Source organism: Leguminivora glycinivorella, chromosome 4 (assembly GCF_023078275.1).
Source record: "Leguminivora glycinivorella isolate SPB_JAAS2020 chromosome 4, LegGlyc_1.1, whole genome shotgun sequence".
Taxonomy (NCBI): Eukaryota; Metazoa; Arthropoda; class Insecta; order Lepidoptera; family Tortricidae; genus Leguminivora; species Leguminivora glycinivorella.
In genome coordinates this window covers 1,653,013-1,671,711 of record NC_062974.1, presented here as the reverse complement: position 1 = coordinate 1,671,711, position 18,699 = coordinate 1,653,013, and the positions used below count along the sequence as shown (strand labels likewise).

At 39.2% G+C, this 18,699-nt stretch overlaps 1 protein-coding gene across 1 annotated transcript in view; it reads left to right on the top strand.

The window, feature by feature from the left end:
- Positions 1-18,258, top strand: part of LOC125225145 — a 59,041-nt gene extending 40,783 nt beyond the window's left edge. Inside the window, exons 6-12 of the mRNA XM_048128717.1 lie at positions 7,261-7,378; positions 8,297-8,353; positions 8,676-8,813; positions 13,439-13,656; positions 15,671-15,862; positions 17,363-17,511; positions 18,081-18,258. Coding sequence (XP_047984674.1) covers positions 7,261-7,378; positions 8,297-8,353; positions 8,676-8,813; positions 13,439-13,656; positions 15,671-15,862; positions 17,363-17,511; positions 18,081-18,258 — 1,050 coding nt within the window. The remainder of the gene's footprint in view (positions 1-7,260; positions 7,379-8,296; positions 8,354-8,675; positions 8,814-13,438; positions 13,657-15,670; positions 15,863-17,362; positions 17,512-18,080) is intronic.
- The last annotated feature ends 441 nt before the right edge of the window (positions 18,259-18,699 follow it).

Genomic DNA, 18,699 nt, shown 5'->3' with positions numbered 1-18,699 from the left:
CGTTGTTACGTGTGATTTAAATATATATTATTATATATTATGTATATATTGTATCTCCATAAGTATGTTATTTTTAAAACGTAACTATTTTAGAAGGGAGTTTTAAACTCTTGAGTGAGGAGATACTTGTTTTTTTTTGGGTATGCGTATACCGTTACGTTTTAAAAGTAACATAATTTGTATTCAACGTGCATATTTGTTTGCTAGATATATTTTTGCGAATATATATCTGATATGATTCTATTCATTAGGTGTTGTAAGAGTAAAGGGGCAGGACTAGATATAAAATTATTGAGAATCGTCGAGTATTCTGACGTTGTTAAGGTATTTACACACATTATTTGTGTTTTGGGTATTAAGGTGTGTCGACGTGAAATATTGTATTTATTAATTATTATAAATGTATCTTCATATGTTTAATTATTAAGAGAAAAAATATATTCACAGAATATTAAATACTTATAATATTTCTAATGCCGTATTTTTAATACGTCATTTTTCGTGAATTGTATGTTTATTTTTCGCGTTAATTCTATTTAATATTTTCTATTATACTTATTTGATGTAGCAAGATGGTTAGTGTAACTAACTAGATTCGAGACAAAAAGTAATGCTTCGCTGTGACAGAAAAGGACAAAGCTATTCTATAAGATTTCAGTGCTGAGTCATAATTTAAATTACCTATAGAAAACGCTCGAATAATTAATATGTATTAATTAGACCAAAATCTCCACAGAATATGAAATTATCAAAGAAAACTCACGTGCTTAAAATTATCTTTTGAAAAGAAAAACCACTTAAAAGTAAAAAATTACGAAGCGCTTGCCAAAAGTTTGCACCCTGTATCGAAATTCATACCAAATCCTGCCTGACGGTCTTTGTGAATTGCCGTAGGAACCACCTTAGACTTACTAGACAATAAATCTTTGGCTTATACACGGCTATTCCGAGTTTTGTAATCGTTAGGTAAAGGCACACTTTTCAAAAGTCTTCCGGTCAAAATTGGCTTCAACTTGTGCCCTACATTGCGCTTCTATTCGACGTGCTCAAACCTTTACGTATTTTGGACATACTTGAATTTCGAAGAATCGATATTTGAACAGACCAAGATCTTAGGTATTCACTGATTAGTATCTCGTGTATTTTTTACTGCTAATTTTATTAATTTTACATGTTACAATGATGTATCAAATACTACTTAGGTAGGTATATAATTTTATAAATACAATTAGTTATATTTAAAACGTAACAACTTTGAAGAGAGTTTGAAACTCGTGGTTGCGAAGACACTTGTTATTTTGGATATGCTTAATACAGTTACGTTTTAAATATAACGGTTTTTTAACTTGTTCAGTTACGTCTTTATTCGTTATTTTTAAAACGTAATGGATCAGGGAGTTCTTAACTCATTATTGCGTAGAGTAGTAGATGCTTTTTTATTTGGGTAAGTATGGTTATATTCGTACCGTACCGTTACGTTCGAAATATAACGTTTTTATACTAAACCGTTATTCTGTAATTTACCTAAAATGTTACAAATTGTCCCTTACAAGTTTTAATACAAATAATATGTAATCTTTACAGTTTTGTGCATGTCCAATAGAAGGGAAACGTCTACCGTTGACTTACTTTCTTTGTAACCTGCATGTTTTGCCTAGAGTTTACAAGTTTAGTGGGGGAGGTAGATAGAATTAATAAATGTAATTTATCATGTAGTAGACGGTGGTTACCGGTCATTTTAAACAACTTGAATGTTATCAACTTTATTCGTAAAATGTTCAAGTATTAAACACGTGAATATAAATGGTTTTCAATAATCAAACTTGTTTAATTATCCCACATAATTATATACTATTATTTTTTAATCAATGATATCTCCTGAGAGCAACTACAAGAGTTTATCTTGATTAAAATAAAACCGGTCAAGAGCGTGTCGGGCCACGCTCAGTGTAGGGTTCCGTAGTTTTCTGTATTTTTCTCAAAAACTACTGAACCTATCAAGTTCAAAACAATTTTCCTAGAAAGTCTTTATAAAGTTCTACTTTTGTGATTTTTTTCATATTTTTTAAACATATGGTTCAAAAGTTAGAGGGGGGGACGCACTTTTTTAGGGTTCCGTACCTCAAAGAGGAAAAACGGAACCCTTATAGGATCACTCGCGTGTCTGTCTGTCCCTCTGTCACAGCCGATTTCTCCGAAAGTACTGGACCGATTTACTTGAAATTTGGCACACATATGTAAACCTGTGGCCCAAAGACGGACATGTAATTTAATTAAATGAAATTTAATCACAGGGGCCACTTTTGGGGGTAACATTGAAAATTAAAAATCAAAGTTATTAAAACTATATTGTGTTACATATCAAATGAAAGAGCATTTTATAAGCATTTGAAGTATATTTTTTTATTTTTTTTATTTTGGTAATTTAGAAGTAATTTAAGAAAATACGCAAAAAATGACCATTCCCCCCCTTATCTCCGAAATTACTTAGCGTAAAATTTTCAAAAAAATACACAGGATAGCCCTCTACCTGTAGATTACAGGAAAACCTATTAGAAATCTACAGTCAAGCGTAAGTCGGACTTAAGAGAAAAAAACTACGATTACGAATTTCACTCACTGCCGCTGCAAGTAGTTACTAAACGTCTTAAAATGTTGTAATCGCGTTGGACAGGTATAAAGAAATTAATTTCGGTTTCGTTTGTTATAGAAATTGTTAAAAAGAAAAAATCATTTTCCAAAATGACTTAAGTTCCTACTAAAAAAGAGGCGCTTAAGACCGTTTAGAACTTCACTGACCATAATATTGCCCACATAGGTCCAAAAAAGGTGTATATATACGAAAACAAAAAAATTGTGCCATCGACAACCAAAATCAGAAGTCCATTTTGCTCTATCTCTTATCGTTTCCGAAATATACGCGAAATCTAAGTACGAAATTTAATGTACGTTGCCATTACATTTCGTCAGGCGCTCATGACCTGTTTGTATGGAAATGTCGAAATCCGACTCGCACTTGACCAATTTTCATAGAAAGTTGTGTTTTATTATAGTTTTGAAGGAAGTTTCTTGTTTTTAACCACCAACGCAAAAACGACGGAGTGTTTTATAATAATTTAAGGTTTGACGCTTGACATGTCTGTCTGTGGCATCATAGCTCCCGAACGAATCAATCGATTTTGATTTAGTTTTTAATGTTTAAGGTGAATTCGACGACAGTTTTTTTTGTACCACGTAGGTGGGAAACAGGCATACGGTCTGCCTGATGGAAAGCGGTCACTGTAACCTATGGACGCCTGCCACTCAAGGAGTGGCACATGTGCGTTGCCGACTCATTAGAAACTTGTACAAACCTGTAGGTACTTAGAAGGGGCCTGGGTGCCGACGACTCAAAGGACAATCTATTCTCCTAATTAGTTCCGTAGGTCCTCCCTCGTTGAGCTCTGGCTGCCTTACTCACCGGCAGAAACAATGAGTTTACGCTCTGTCTTGCGTGAGCGACGGGCGACGCAACGCGATGCGACGGCGATGGCTCAAGGTCATCGCGTATCCATCGCGCGAAACTTCGGCACTAGCATTTGGTGATTAGAATCAGAAGATTCGCCGTCTTTCACAATGTGCAAATGGTCTAGCGGGTTTGACTTCTAGGTGGAACCGTTTGCGCCATGAGTGTCGTGAGTTCGAATCTCGGCTCACGCAATCTTTTTGCATTTTTATTTACTTTTTTCTTTTATGTTCTACTAGCTTTTGCCCGCGGCTTCTCTTGAAAGACGGACAAACAAACAGACACACACACACTTTCCAGTTTAATCAGTATGGATTATTTGATTTTATTTACCTGCTTATTTCTTTCTCTAAGATTCTACTTTCTTATTTTTTTTTAAGAACTCCGGGTTTTATACTAACAAGGAAAGTTTTAAGTAGCACACAATAATACTGCATTTTGTTTTTATTAACTTAATGTTTATTTTAATCCATACTAATATTATAAACGGGAAAGTGTGTGTGTGTCTATTTATTTGTCCGTCCTTCACGGCAAAACTGAGCGACGAATTAACGTATACTATTTACTTATAACGAATGCTATTTACTTAATGATGAAATGAAAAAATGTCATACAGTGTAACCCAGTGTTTTTTAATGCTGCCATCTAGTGTCGACTGGCATAACCACTACACTAAGAGCCCTTATTCCTTAGAGCGTTCATCAATTTCGTGAAATAGCCATTGATAGATGGCGTTGGCGCTCGGTACGCAAGCCACCGGTAACGCAACACACAGGCAAGAATGATCTTGATAGTTTTGAATTTAATTGCTAGTAACAATTCTTTTGGTTTCATGTGTTAACTTTTTTGTAAAGTTTACAAGAGATAAGAATATATTATTATTATATGGTACCTACTAATAATTAGTAGGTACTTACAATTATTGTAAGTAACTTAAAATAAACAGTTTCAAAGAGCTGAGCTGTGTGCAAAAAATTACATGTGTTATTGGCCCGGCTAATGAGATCAAACATGGTCGAGTTACGATAAGTAGAATAGCAGTTCTGTTATTCATTTCCTGACTCGATCATGTGACCTTGGACATCATCGAGATCGACGCTGCTCATCAGTCCAAATGTAATAAGCCCAAACATAGTGGAGTTATAATGAGTAAAATAGCAGTTTTGTTGACCATATCCTGACTCACCCATGAAAACCAGAACCTCATCCTGGGGGCCGGTTTTTGAATCTCACATATGGGATTTGTCACTAAAATATCGGTTGAAAACAGTGAATTGCTTAGTATTTTCAGTGACAATTTTCTGAATTCGAACGCGTGAGACTCAAAAATCGGTCCCCTCCCCTGGTCCCGAAATATAATAATAATTCAAACTCTCATCAGATTTCAAGTAAAATTTCTTGGATAAAATTGCATGTTTAAAAATCAGGCGGACCGTATGCCTGTTTGCCACCAACAGGATCAAAATTTGTTTAGTCGCAGTACCTATACAGCACTTCTCAGAACTATCTAGCTGCTTACGCTTACGAGAGCACGGTGCGCCGGACTATCGAACGTAGGTCCACTGTCTATGAGCGCTGGGCGCAGACTGAACTGAGCAGTGAGCGGACCCGTGTCAGCAGTGTATTTTATTCGAATTTTATGTGCTTTAAAATAATAGTAGGTACATTACGATACAAGTACGTAAAAAAGGAAGTTCGAAACGAGTGGCGATAAATTAAAACACGACCGAAGGGAGTGTTTTAAATCGACACGAGTTACGAATTTCCTTTTCGCACGTGTATCGTACGACGTTTTTCAGTACAGATGAGCCTCCGAAGTTTCGACCTGGCATATAATGAACCACTTCTCGCACTAGTGCGTAAAAAAAACACCATCTGTACTGAAAAATATCTATCGACACAAAGGTATGTCTTATATGTATGTTTTTAGGGTTCCGTACCAAAAAGGTACAACAGGAACCCTTATGGTGCGACTCTGTCCGTCTGTCTGTCCGTCTGTCACATTCCTAAATATCTCGAGAACTACTAATGCTATCAACTTGAAATTTGGAATAGTTGTGAACATTGTAAACCTCTACAAATAGAAAGTATAATTTTTTTGAATATATTAATTTTAATTGTAGAAAATGGCCAAAATGAAAGGGGGGCAAACTGTAAATTTCAAGTTACTAGGTCAAGTGGGGTATCGTTGGAAAGAGCTCAAATTGAACGTAAATAAGCTATTTTTTATAATTTTTTTGTTGTGGAAAAAAAAAGAATTTTGAAGGAAAATGTAAAAAAAAATACCGTTCTCCCCCCTTATCTCCGAAGTTTACCAACGAAAAATTATGAAAATTTTAGAAAACATTGGTTTTATGCTATATATTACAGGAAAAATATAATCGTGTTTGTATTTTGAATACTTTTTTTTTAATTCACAAAAAACTTTTCAGATTTTTACTTTCAATTTACCCACCCTTGCGGATGTATATCGTACTTCAAATTAATACGAGATGTTACGTAAACCATCTTCTGTCCAATAAAGTAAAAACTGTTTAAATCGGTTAACATTATAAAGAATTAGCCCTGAAAAACCAGGTCGCGCAAATTAGTTAGCAAATTGACCGGGAGATGGCGCTATACACTATAATACTCATTAGTGCCTATACTTTTGTCTTCTAGTCAAGTCATTAGAGTTATATGAAAATATGAGATTATTTTTACTAGGTAGTTTGAAAGAAAGTTTGTACGGAACCCTTGGTGGGCGAGTCCGACTCGCACTTGGCCGGTTTTTTCCTTTAGGAGTGATTATTTACGAAAATATAAATATTATCAAAAAACGATCTTAGTAAACCATTATTCATTTTTAAATACTTATCCAACAATATATCACACGTTGGGGTTGGAATGAAAAAAATATCAGCCCCCACTTTACATGTAGGGGGGGTACCCTAATAAAACATTTTTTTCCATTTTTTATTTTTGGACTTTGTTGGCGTGATTGATGTACATATTGGTACGAAATTTCAGCTTTCTAGTGCTAACGGTTACTGAGATTATCCGCGGACGGACGGATGACGGACGGACGGACGGACGGACGGACGGACGGACGGACGGACGGACGGACGGACGGACGGACGGACGGACGGACGGACGGACGGACGGACGGACGGACGGACGGACGGACGGACGGACGGACGGACGGACGGACGGACAGACAGACATGGTTAAACTATAAGGGTTCCTAGTTGACTACGGAACCCTAAAAATCACTAACCTAAGTCCGCTTGCACATTATCCGATCCGATATCGGATTTCGGAAGGATTAGTGGAAAAAATCTAAGATGGCGCCTGTAATGTATGGGATATCGGTCCGACATCCGATATCGGATCGGATAATGTGAAAACGCACTAAGTGTAATAATATTTTAAAACGTTATCACGATTTCTCTAGGATCTTATAAACAGATCTTGACTTGATGACAATGAAAGACCGTAAGTAAAATAATTTAGCCTATAAACATTAAAAATAAATTAAGTATATAAACAAATGTATGACGATGACGTTAAACAACAACTGCACTGCATTATGTGCAAACATAATAGAAATAAATGTAACGTAATCCGGACACGAGATACCCAAAGATAATATATCTGCTATCGATAGCAAGATAAGAACGGCCGATACATCGATAACATAGCGTCCACACTTCACGACAACATCGTTAACAGAACGCGTGTGAACAAACTTAAAAAAAAAAAAAAAAAAAACGTAGGAAAAAACCGTGAACAAGAAAACCGCTAAGACCGAAATCGATCAAGAAACAAAAATGAATGGAGTACATGAAACTGATTTAAATGATAAGGGATTTGACAATCCGGCGGCGACTGAAGGTAATTAGAATTAATCAATAACAATTTGTGTGTTGTTGATAACCTTTAGCGGCCCAGTCTTCTAGAAAAACAAGGAGTGAAAGCATCAATAGTCGATTACGGTTCGTTACAACCAAATTTTATAATAAGTACCACATCTTAGAATGTCGCAATGTTAAAACGGATTAGTGTTAAAATGTCTAAAATTATCAAAATCTATTTTATAAATCATCAAAATGCCAAAATGACATTGGCCTATTACATCCAATATCCGAAATGTATTAGTTTCATAATAATCAAAATTCAAAATGACACATTCCCAGAATACCTAAAATATTATCTGCAGTGTGCATTATACCCCTTGCACTGTGTTTTATTATTAACTTTAGTATTCATTTAGTGCTAAGTTTAATGCTAACTATTTATGAAAAACTGTAAAAATACAGTTTTCATGGATACTGCATTTTAGGCATTTTGAGAAAACGAAGTTTTCGTTTTAAGTTAATTTGACTTTAAGACATTTTGGGAATACGGTAATTTGAGAAGTAGATTTAAGTAATTTCATTTTGAGACTAATCTTATTTGGCATTGCGACATTTTAGGAATAAGGTTATATGGCATAGAGTTTGGTTGTAACGAACCGTAATCCAATAGTCATCAAACTGTTACACTATGGTGGCCTCGAGAAACCCCATTACACTATAGTGGCCCCGAGAAACCCCATAGCTCTGTAGTTTTGAAATAAATCTGGAAATTAACTCGGAAAATTGGTCCATATAATTATCTAACCTGCACATCCAGAGGACAATTTAAGAGATTTACTTGGAGAATAGCCGAAAATAATTATATTGCTCAAGCTTATACGTATAATTGTGGGACTCAGGAAAATTTGCTAACTAGCCTTAATGCAGAATTTAAAATGTAGCTTTTGTTTTACAGATGATGGTTCAAATTTGAGACCGGATTTGGTAATCAGTGTACAACCACGACAAAACGGTGGGTAACTCTATTTCCACTCCACTCCTCCAATCCACTTTAATTTTCATCTCCACTTTTGCCGCGCTTTAAAATGCCTCCCAGTCACACTTACTGAGGTCAGTTAATTTTTCTTTTATGAAATTGTTATGACATCTACATATTAAATGTATAAGAGTCCTCAAAATTCCTGATCTGGCTCAGAGCTGAAATGCCAGTGTTGTCGTTAGATTGGTGCTCTGTGCCTTTTAGCCAGTTCATTCCAGTCGATGAGTTGAATTTATACACTTATACTAAAATCCCATAATTCCTAGATTTCATAGCTCATATTCTTGATCGTCAGTGTCCCGCGCCGAGCTGCCTGTGTCAACGTTAGATTGGCGCTCCGCCCCTCGAGGCCAGTTTATACCAGTACATGGACTGGATTTCCTCATCGGTGTGTCTACGCTACAGATCCAACAAACGGTGGAGCTAGATGATTGTGAGTATAATGATGATTTTATATTACGTAAACCTTGTTACGCTATAAAGAAAGTCCATAGATGGTCGGTGAAGAGTCACGTCAGCGCTTCAATTCTAATTCTTTCGCGTCGGTTACACCAACCCATTAAAACGTTCGTAAATTGAATATAACCTTAGAATTACACATGTACCTACGCAGTGTAAACAAAATTCATAGCCTAAAATTAATCTTGCATCACATATAAACCTTCATTTTTTTATTATTAATTTTTATTGAACAAAAGAAATCATTAAAAAATACATACGTTTAGATCCACAGCGCAGGCTTCGTCATATAACAGAGTGTCCATCCACCTAAGGTTTCGTCAAAATAAAACATTACCATAACATACATTATCCGCAACACGCATCGTCAAAACTCAAGCACACAAAAAAAAAAAAAAAAGGCAATCACAATAAATACCCTTAATAAAAACCTTATATCCCAACCCGGTCAGTACCCGGAACAAACGTCCCCAAAATACCAGCCGCGTTGCCGCGCTGTATAGCCAACGATATACGTTGTACCAGGTACGAACCCGATCTAGGATCGCAACCCCTATCCCGCAAGCGTCTACCCAGGGCCTTCACAAAATCCTTGGCTTCGGCGCACCAGGGACCAGCCGACTCAACCGCAACAGGGACAAAATCGTACACCGGCTTCAAGTTCGAGTACTTGGTATGCTTTTGCCTTGCCGCGTACTCCGCCGCCCCGCCCGCCACACGCGTAGTCTGTGCCAGATGTGATGGAGCAAACGTGCTCACACACGTAGCATCCCACAACAGACTACGACCTTTAGCCCACGGAACGAGAGTGAGACCGTCAGGCCTCTTTCCATCCGTACGACTAAGGCCCTGGGGCTCCAACACGCACGGCAGGTTCGCCGACACCATCGCCCTGCGAACGATATCATTAATCGCATGATGTCGAGGAAACCTACCAGCACACCGCGCACAACTCAGCCCATGGTGCCCATTTGCCTCCACCGTTACACCACAGACACATGGATGAGGCTCACACACAGTACACCCGAGCCTTAACGCAGCATCAATCCTCAAGGAGTCGTTATCCAACAACGTACCCAAGTGCGATGATGGCAAGGCGTGTAGCCAGGCCCCCGACTCGGGCGCTACTGCCGCCTTTAACCGAGCCAACTCAACCCCCGATGCGCTCTCCAGCAACTGTTCGTATGCCTGACGGCACAGAAGGTCATCCCACGATCTCTGAGCTCCGAGGTTGTCCGGTCTGGCCCCGCTGGAATAGCGAACAGCCCACTCATCCAATGCGCTACCCACAAAAGGCATGTGCATATCGATCTCACGAACTGACAAAATACGTGCAACCAGACCCTGAGACGCGTGTGAAGATGCAAGAAAAGCTACAAGTCCCACATCCTGCATGCGACGCACCCCCAACCCGCCATGCCGAATGGGAAGAGTAGCCTGCAACCACTGGGATTCCTCAAACCGGACATTCAGGATGGACTCCAGACCGCTTTGGAGCACCTCATCGAATCTCATCACAACCTGCATATGCATCCAAGTCGGCGCCGTTCTCAAAGTGTATGTTACGCGTGGGATTGATAAACAGTTACGTAACAACACCAAAGATACATGCGCCGAGACATGCTGCAAGTGCTTCATAGACTCTGAAAGCGCCACGGTTTTGTCCTGAACCACCTGATTAACCCCCTCCGAAAAAATCGGCGCCCCAAGGAGCACTAAAGATGACTTCTCCACCAACCTTAAGCCAGGCAAAACATCTTCAAAATCGGCTACCAACCCCTAGTTTCCGGACCACAAAGAAACAACTCGCACTTCTCAGCATTCACCTGCAAGCCAACGGCTGATAACGCTTGCACTAGCTTCCTCACATCCCCCAACACGACATCCGGCGCTCCACCCAACGTACCATCATCCAAATACCAGACGTTTAAAGGACTGGCTAGCGAACGGATGACACCTTGCATGGCTAAACAAAAAAGGAGAGGGCCCAACGGATCGCCCTGCTGAGCACCTACCTGTGATGCAATCGGATCAGTCCCATAAAAGAGATTACTTGTGGAAGAATAACATTGGTGAAGGAACGGAAATAACGATGGTACCCTATCCTTAACTTCCCTCAAAATTACATCCCTCTCCACAGAATTGAAAGCGTTTCTAATATCCACTTTCAGTATCACACTAGAAACGTTCTCCGGAGCCATGGCATATGACCGCACTGCATGGATAGCTGCCTCACACCCCAAAGGCGTTCCGAATCCAACCTGACATGGCTGAAGATATTTCGCCATCTCCTCCTTAACTGCACGACAAGAAAGTTTGGAAACAAGGCGTCGCAACGTATTCCCAACAGCAATTGGCCTAATCCCACCATCTTTCTTCGTCAAGGCACACAAAGATGCCCCATACAGATATGGACAAGCCTGGGGATTAACCATGCCACGTAAAAGGAAGTTACAAAGCCTTGTGAGGGACTCCAACAATTTTCTGCCATTATCTCCAGCCGACAAAGAAGTCAGCTCTTTCAAATGTTGAGGGCGCAAGCCGTCCAGCCCAGACGCAGACCCATTGTAAAAGGACCCCAAAGCGCTCACGACCTCCTCCTGTGTCACTGTCAAAAAAGGACTCGACAAATTAGGCTCAGGGGGAAATTCAACTGCCTTGAAGGTGACGGGTGCTTCTGAATCAGAGCCTCCAACGTGTCTGCACTAGCCGGCGCGAGAGTGGAATCGGAGAACAGAAGTCTGACTGCCCCTCTTAAATCTCCATCATGCACTTTCGCCTCTATAGTACGGTAAACCGAACTTGTCTTAAGACCGATTTCAGCAGGAAAGTACAGACAACAGCTGTCAATATTCTCTTTAACCTTTGAAGTCAACGTTCTGGGACTGATATTCTCGGGAACCCTCAAAGCCGTGAAAGAAAAGGTGAGCAAAGCAAACCAATCTTTCAATTCATTATTGCTCAAACAATCCTGAATTATCGCACACAACTTCCCGGCAGCCTGATTTCTCGCCCCTCTCGGAACGTGCCGCAAAACCCTAACGTTTTTCTTCAGTTCGGCCAGCTTTGAAAACTCCACATCATCTCCCACTCCCGGTCCCAGCTCCCCCCCAGCACAAGGCGCCTGCAACCCAACCACATCCCTATGCGCACGAGTAATATGAACATTTAGGCCCCTGGGGACAACATACAGTTTCGAACCGCCAGGACAATACGGACACGCTTGAAGATTGGGGTTGCTCATGTTTGCTCAAAAACACACATTGTACAAAAAATAAACGCTATGAAAAAATAAAATAACAATAAAAAAAAAACTTTTATATACAACCACCGAATTGTAAAACTTAATAAAATGTCACATATAAAAAAAAGGCCATAAAACCCATAAGGCCAAACAGGAATCAAAAATTTTGCTGCAATCTAAAATTATGGGTATGACTCAAAATTATTCCTCACACAGAAAACAATAAAAATAATAAACAAAAACTACTTAAATTACTTAAAAATAACAAAATTTTACAAATAAAAATAAAATGTCCCAGACTAAAATAACTGTCATTAAAGTCAACAAAAATAATCACTACCTATTCAGTCGCCAGCTAAAAAATTACACATATTACGTCAAAACTATATACTAATATTAAAAAGATAGTGACTTATTCTAACAAAAAAAACAAAAATTTAACAAAAAAAAAAAAATGCACACACAATAAGAGTTCAGCGGGGCTCGAACCTGGTCCACCCGGAGCGATAAAGTTTAGTCGACCGCGACTACCACAGGGCCACCGAAACGGAGTGCGGCGCGCCGAAAATAGTGTACCATAATCGGCCACACTACAAGCCCTGGCTATCGCTGTCGCCGCCGATTACTGACAACGACGTACCTCCAACTTATGATACAATATACCCTCTTCACTAAAATAATGTCACTGCTCACAACAATTACACTCTAAACCACCGGAATTTCCACCAAAAACCACTTTTATTGCACACATCCCGCGCTCACTGACCGTCCTTCCAAACGCGAACCGCTCCTACGGTCCACTCCATCGAACCGGTAAAGCCAGCCTTCGCGCGCTCATCAGTCTCTTCCACCTCGACGGACACAGTCACCAACATTCGTAGACGCTTATCAATCACCAAAGCGCACATTGAAATAACCCTATGGCGATGAAACTCGTAACTCAATTTTTAAATATACAATAAACACGAGCTCGAAACGCACGTGATGGCAGCGCCATCTAGTCCCCTTAGAATTTCATTGTTGACTACTGAGGGTCGGTTGCCTCAAAGCGTCTGTCACCGTCAAAGCGTTCGGATAAAATGGTTTGTATGAGAAGTTCCATAGACCTCTGCTGCGTGAGTTTACTGTTTGGTTGAGACCTTAAGTGTCTTGAGACCTTAAGTGTCGTAGATCAGTACATCAATCGGGGTTGGTGCAGCTGGTTTTCGAGAAGTAACACTAACAATATTCCCAACAACAAGCTGACGCCAAAGTTCAATAATGAGCAACCTTCAGTTTGTCTAAATCATTTCGAAAGTTTGAGTAGATATCAGTGTTACATATTTACACAAATCTGGTGTTGATTTTCTTCTCAGTAATTTCAAGAGTAGACTCAGAAAACCGCTACATAGTTCGCGTCCCAAACGGCGAGTCGCTATACCTGGCCAGCGAGGTGTCGAGCCAAACCCAGCGATGCCTGTGCGGCTCCGGGCGGGCGTTCGTGATGCATCTCCATGACAACACGCGGCAGGAGGCGATGCAGATGCAGAGGCGGCTAGCTGCTGCGTCCTGCTGCTTCCCTTGTCGATTGCAGGTACTTGATCTGCCTTAAGAGGATACGGTAGCGAAAATGCTAAAATGGAAAGGAGCCCCCCTTTCAACTTGGGAATTTTAGTTAAATATACAAGTGTTATTAACTAGATTGATCGAAAAAAAATTGTCCATTAAGAACAACTCAGTCAAAAGATATTTCAAAAAAATCTTTAAAATCGAGGTTCCGCTCTCGACTCTTTCCTCCTTCAAAACTTAATCAATCGGAACGAAATTTGAGAATCTGAATAACAATGAAATAATCTATGTCGGACCGTTTAGCTTTTTTGGTTAATTGTTACCAATCTTGAGTATCACACCTTTTTTGCGCCACAATGAAAAAGGCCGTTTTTGGAAATTTTTGATTGGCGCTAGAGTCTTTAAAAAACAGAATATCAAAAAAATCAAAACGGTCCGACACAGATAAAATTAATAACAATCTGTGTTGAAAAAATCATTGCTCTATCTTCAAAAACCAGGGAGGAAATAGTCGAGAGCGTTTGTATGGAGAATTGACCCCTACCGTATCGTCTTAAGACCCGCGTTATTGTTGAATTGTTGATAGAACGATTTCAGCGTAAAGTATAGGCATTTGGTACTCATATTATACTCTTGTTCTAATTATTCAGTTCATTCCTACGTAGACTTAAAGTTTCTGACGCCTGTTCTGTTTTAGACTTGACAATCCAATAATATTTATGAGACAATATGTAGGAAAGGTCGTGTAGGTGTAAAGGGAAATGCTTGGAACACAACTTTTGACGTCACCTTTTTAATGCTTGGCCTATGTCAAGATTATCAAATATCTCTAATATCAGTAATTCCTTTTGGAATAATTCATAAATGAATATATTAATTGCATAAATTAATTAATTTATTATAATTATATTTTTTAGATGTAATGTAAATGTAACTAACATAGGTTTAAATGAATGTACACTAACAATATGGATTTTTCCGAAATAAAATTATTGAATTGATCGAATTGACGACCGGTCTGGCTCAGTCGGTAGTGACCCTGCCTGCTAAGCCGCGGTCCTGGGTTCGAATTCCGGTACGGGCATTTATTTGTGTGATGAGATATATAAGTATTCATTTGTGTGATGAGATATACATGGATGTGTTCTAAGGTATATAAGTATGTATTTATCTGTGTTTAAGTATGTATATTGTCGCTTAGCACCCATAGTATAAGCTTTGCTTAATTTGGGGCTAAGTTGATCTGTGTAAGGTGTCCCCAATATTTATTATTATTCATTATTAATTGAACTGAATTGAATTAGGCTCCGACTAAGTAATAACTGATTGCGATATAATAATATACCTATACCAATTTCCAAACTACGAGTAATAGTGCATTTCTTTCATTCCGTGTTTGCTGATATAAAAAACCGGCCAAGAGCGTGTCGGGCCACGCTCAGTGTATGGTTCCGTAGTTTTCCGTATTTTTCTCAAAAATGACTGAACCTATCAAGTTCAAAACAATTTTCCTAGAAAGTCTTTATAAAGTTCTACTTTTGTGATTTTTTTCATATTCTTTAAACTTATGGTTCAAAAGTTAGAAGGGGGGGGACGCACTTTTTTTTCCTTTAGGAGCGATTATTTCCGAAAATATTAATATTATCAAAAAACGATCTTAGTAAACCCTTATTCATTTTTAAATACCTATCCAACAATATATCACACGTTGGGGTTAGAATGAAAAAAAAATATCAGCCCCCACTTTACATGTAGGGGGGGTACCCTAATAAATCATTTTTTTCCATTTTTTATTTTTGCACTTTGTTGGCGTGATTGATATACATATTGGTGCCAAATTTCAGCTTTCTAGTTCTAACGGTTACTGAGATTATCCGCGGACGGACGGACGGACGGACGGACGGACGGACGGACAGACAGACATGGCGAAACTATAAGGGTTCCTAGTTGACTACGGAACCCTAAAAAGTACTAAATTACTTTCTTTTTTTTGGTAAGCAAATATTTTTTCTTAAATGTTACATTCTAAATACTTTCAGTTTGCCCCTCGTATCTGTCTCCAGGAAATGAAAGTGATAACTCCTCCGGGAGACTACATCGGTCGTGTCCAGCAGCAATGCACCTGGGTGGTCCCGTTCTACCTGGTCAGGGACGCGAATGACCAGGTCATATTCGCGGTTGAAGGACCGGCTGTCATGAAGCGGAGTGCCCTCATGCTTTCAGAGTTCAAGGTATTATGGATTCCACGCTTATATGTCTCCAGTATATTTGGTAAGCCCCGGAGATTTCATTAGTTGCCTAACAGCAGTGTACATGGGTCCCGTTATACCTGGTCAGGGACGCTAATGACCAAGTCATATTCGCGGTTGATGGACCAGCTGTGATGAAAAGGAGTTCCCTCATGCTTTTAGAGTTCAAGGTAATGTGGATGATTTAACTTTTTCTCCAGGACATTTGAAAATTCTAGAAGTCTACATTGGTAGCATCTAACAGCAGTGCACGTGGTTGGTCCCGATGTAATACCAATGGATTCGAATGGGTAGAGAGAATCTCGAGAACTCGAAGGAGTAATCTCTTTAAGAAATGTAATATTAGAAATAGAGAAGAAGTAGTAAGGATATTGTGGAAAAAATACAAATATTTGCAAAGAACTAATATATTTGTAATATAAAGTATAAAGGCTTAATATATTTGTAACTGTAATACTTTCATGTCAGGACGAAGTTATGAAATTTACAATGGAGGTCAAATACAAATGGAGCGCGAAATTTTTTTCATTATCATATCGCCACTCCTTGCGTTTTGACGCTAGTGTAAATTGCCTCTGGCAAGGGCCCCAAAAATATAGTACTTTTGCGTACTATATATTTTTCATATATAATGTAGTACGCTGGGCCAAAATATATTACAGTAGGTACTGTATTATATAGTACCAGGGGCGGCTCACTCCGCGATCCTTTCGCCGCGCTACAAGTACATGCCGGCGGCCGCGAGTTCGCGGCCCATTCAGTGGCGACGACCTTCGCGCGGCGCAATAGAATTCAATGTCGTCTGCACGCGTGCGGTCCGTTTGTTAATATAGGTAAGAATTTAGAATGGCGGCGTTTTGTGAACATCAAAGGAGTGAGCCTTCTGTACTTGTAATATTATATATTCTGTGATAGTACAGTTGGCAACCCTAGTCCCGATCTACCTAGTCAGGGACGCTAATGACCAGTGTGCGTAACCGAATGCACAAACGCTTCACGAAACGCTCACAAATCGTGAGATTGGTCATATTCGAGGTTCAAGGCCCGACTCTGGCCCGACTGTGATGAAGCGGAACTTAAGTTAGAGTTAACTCTGTCTCTAGGATAGTTATAGCTCATTCACATTGGCTGCGTCCAGTCAAGTGTAAAAATATCTTACTCAAAAATATGTCCCATAGCATCCTAGTCCGGTGTAATAAGAGCGTAGTAAGTACTATATTTATGAGACAATTTTTTCGATACATATTTTTGCACTTGACTGTCCAATTCCATCATGAAACCATTAAGTATGTCCATTATGTCAACTGACAGTTTATTGTACTTCTGATTATTTACGATTGAGCTAAATCTTCGAATAAAGCTAATGAGATGATAGACAGGATAAAACAACGCAACCTAATATTCCGGATTTGTTAGAATTCTCTCGATAAGTATTTATTGAAGCAATTTGTGAGAAAAGCTTGTATTTGTCACCTTTTTCAGATAATGACAGGCGACGCGCTCCGAGAAGTGGGAAAATTGCCCATGGCTGGGATCGCGAGCTGGTCAGCTTCACAACTACTCTCTCTATCCCGCACAACGCAGTACAACCTCGGCATAAGGCGCTACTCCTGGCAGCTTCGTTCCTACTGGTATGTTGATATAAAAGGTAGGAAAGATCGCCCACAGCTGGGACCGTGAGCTCATCAGCTTCACAACTACGCTCTTATCCCGCACAACGTAGTAAAACCTCGGCATAAGGCGCTACTCCTGGCAGCTCCGTTCTTGTTGGTACGTTAGACTTAGAAGTTCCAAATAAATAAAAATACCTCAGCCATGAATGCCAAAATTTCAGTTGGAAGTGTCACTACGTATAAGACCGGTAGACCAAAACCGAATTCAAAAAATCTGGAAGAGTTCTGTAGGGCAGGACTCAGGACTTAATACCTTTGAGGTACCTACTCATTTTTATTAGACTCATTCATCAATATGTAACATATATTAAGCAATTTACTTACCAACTAGCCGAGGCGAGGCGGGAGGCAATAACCTAAAGTTAGGCACTGAGAAGATACCGCTGCAAGTATCTCGTAGAGACTCATTTTTCCTTCCTTACAATACGCCGTTCTTCCTGAAATCCATAGGTATATCAAAATTCATCATTCGTTAACTACCTATATAATTTTACATATGTATTAAAATTATCATTTTCTTGTTTCAGGAGTACACATATTTTGAAAGAGCAAAATCGAGTTGTCTTCGGTGTAATTGTTTATAACAGATTTTTGGACTACTCGGTGTTATATTTGTTATGTTTTTATACTCTTTATAAATACAATATTGGAAGTTGTATTTTGTTTGATTTTTATTACATACCAGGAATGATATTCTTGCGTTGAATTTCTTGTATTAGGTAGAATGTGATAGGAAAAAGAAAAAATCTGATTTGTATGGGGCCCCTTTAAAGTCTGTGGCCCTTCTTTTTCCGTACATAGGATGCCATGCGCTTGGCGAGGAACAGGCGCCTATGGAGGGACCTAGTCTTCAACAGAATGACATGATCCTCAGCATTGAGAGAACGACTAAAGAAGAAGAAGTGTTAGCCAAATGTTAGGTCTGTCTCTCTCTGACACTCGTGTGTTGAAACCTCGGATGAACTGTCTGTAAAGCAAAATTCAGTACGAATTTTTATCATGCGCATACAAAACTGAAAACTGGACACTGCACCAACTTTATATTATTATTCAATACATGTGCACATGACATTACCACATTTTGGTTTTGATGTCTGACATTTATGTTTTGATGGGACATGTGACAAAATTCGCAGGTCATAAAAA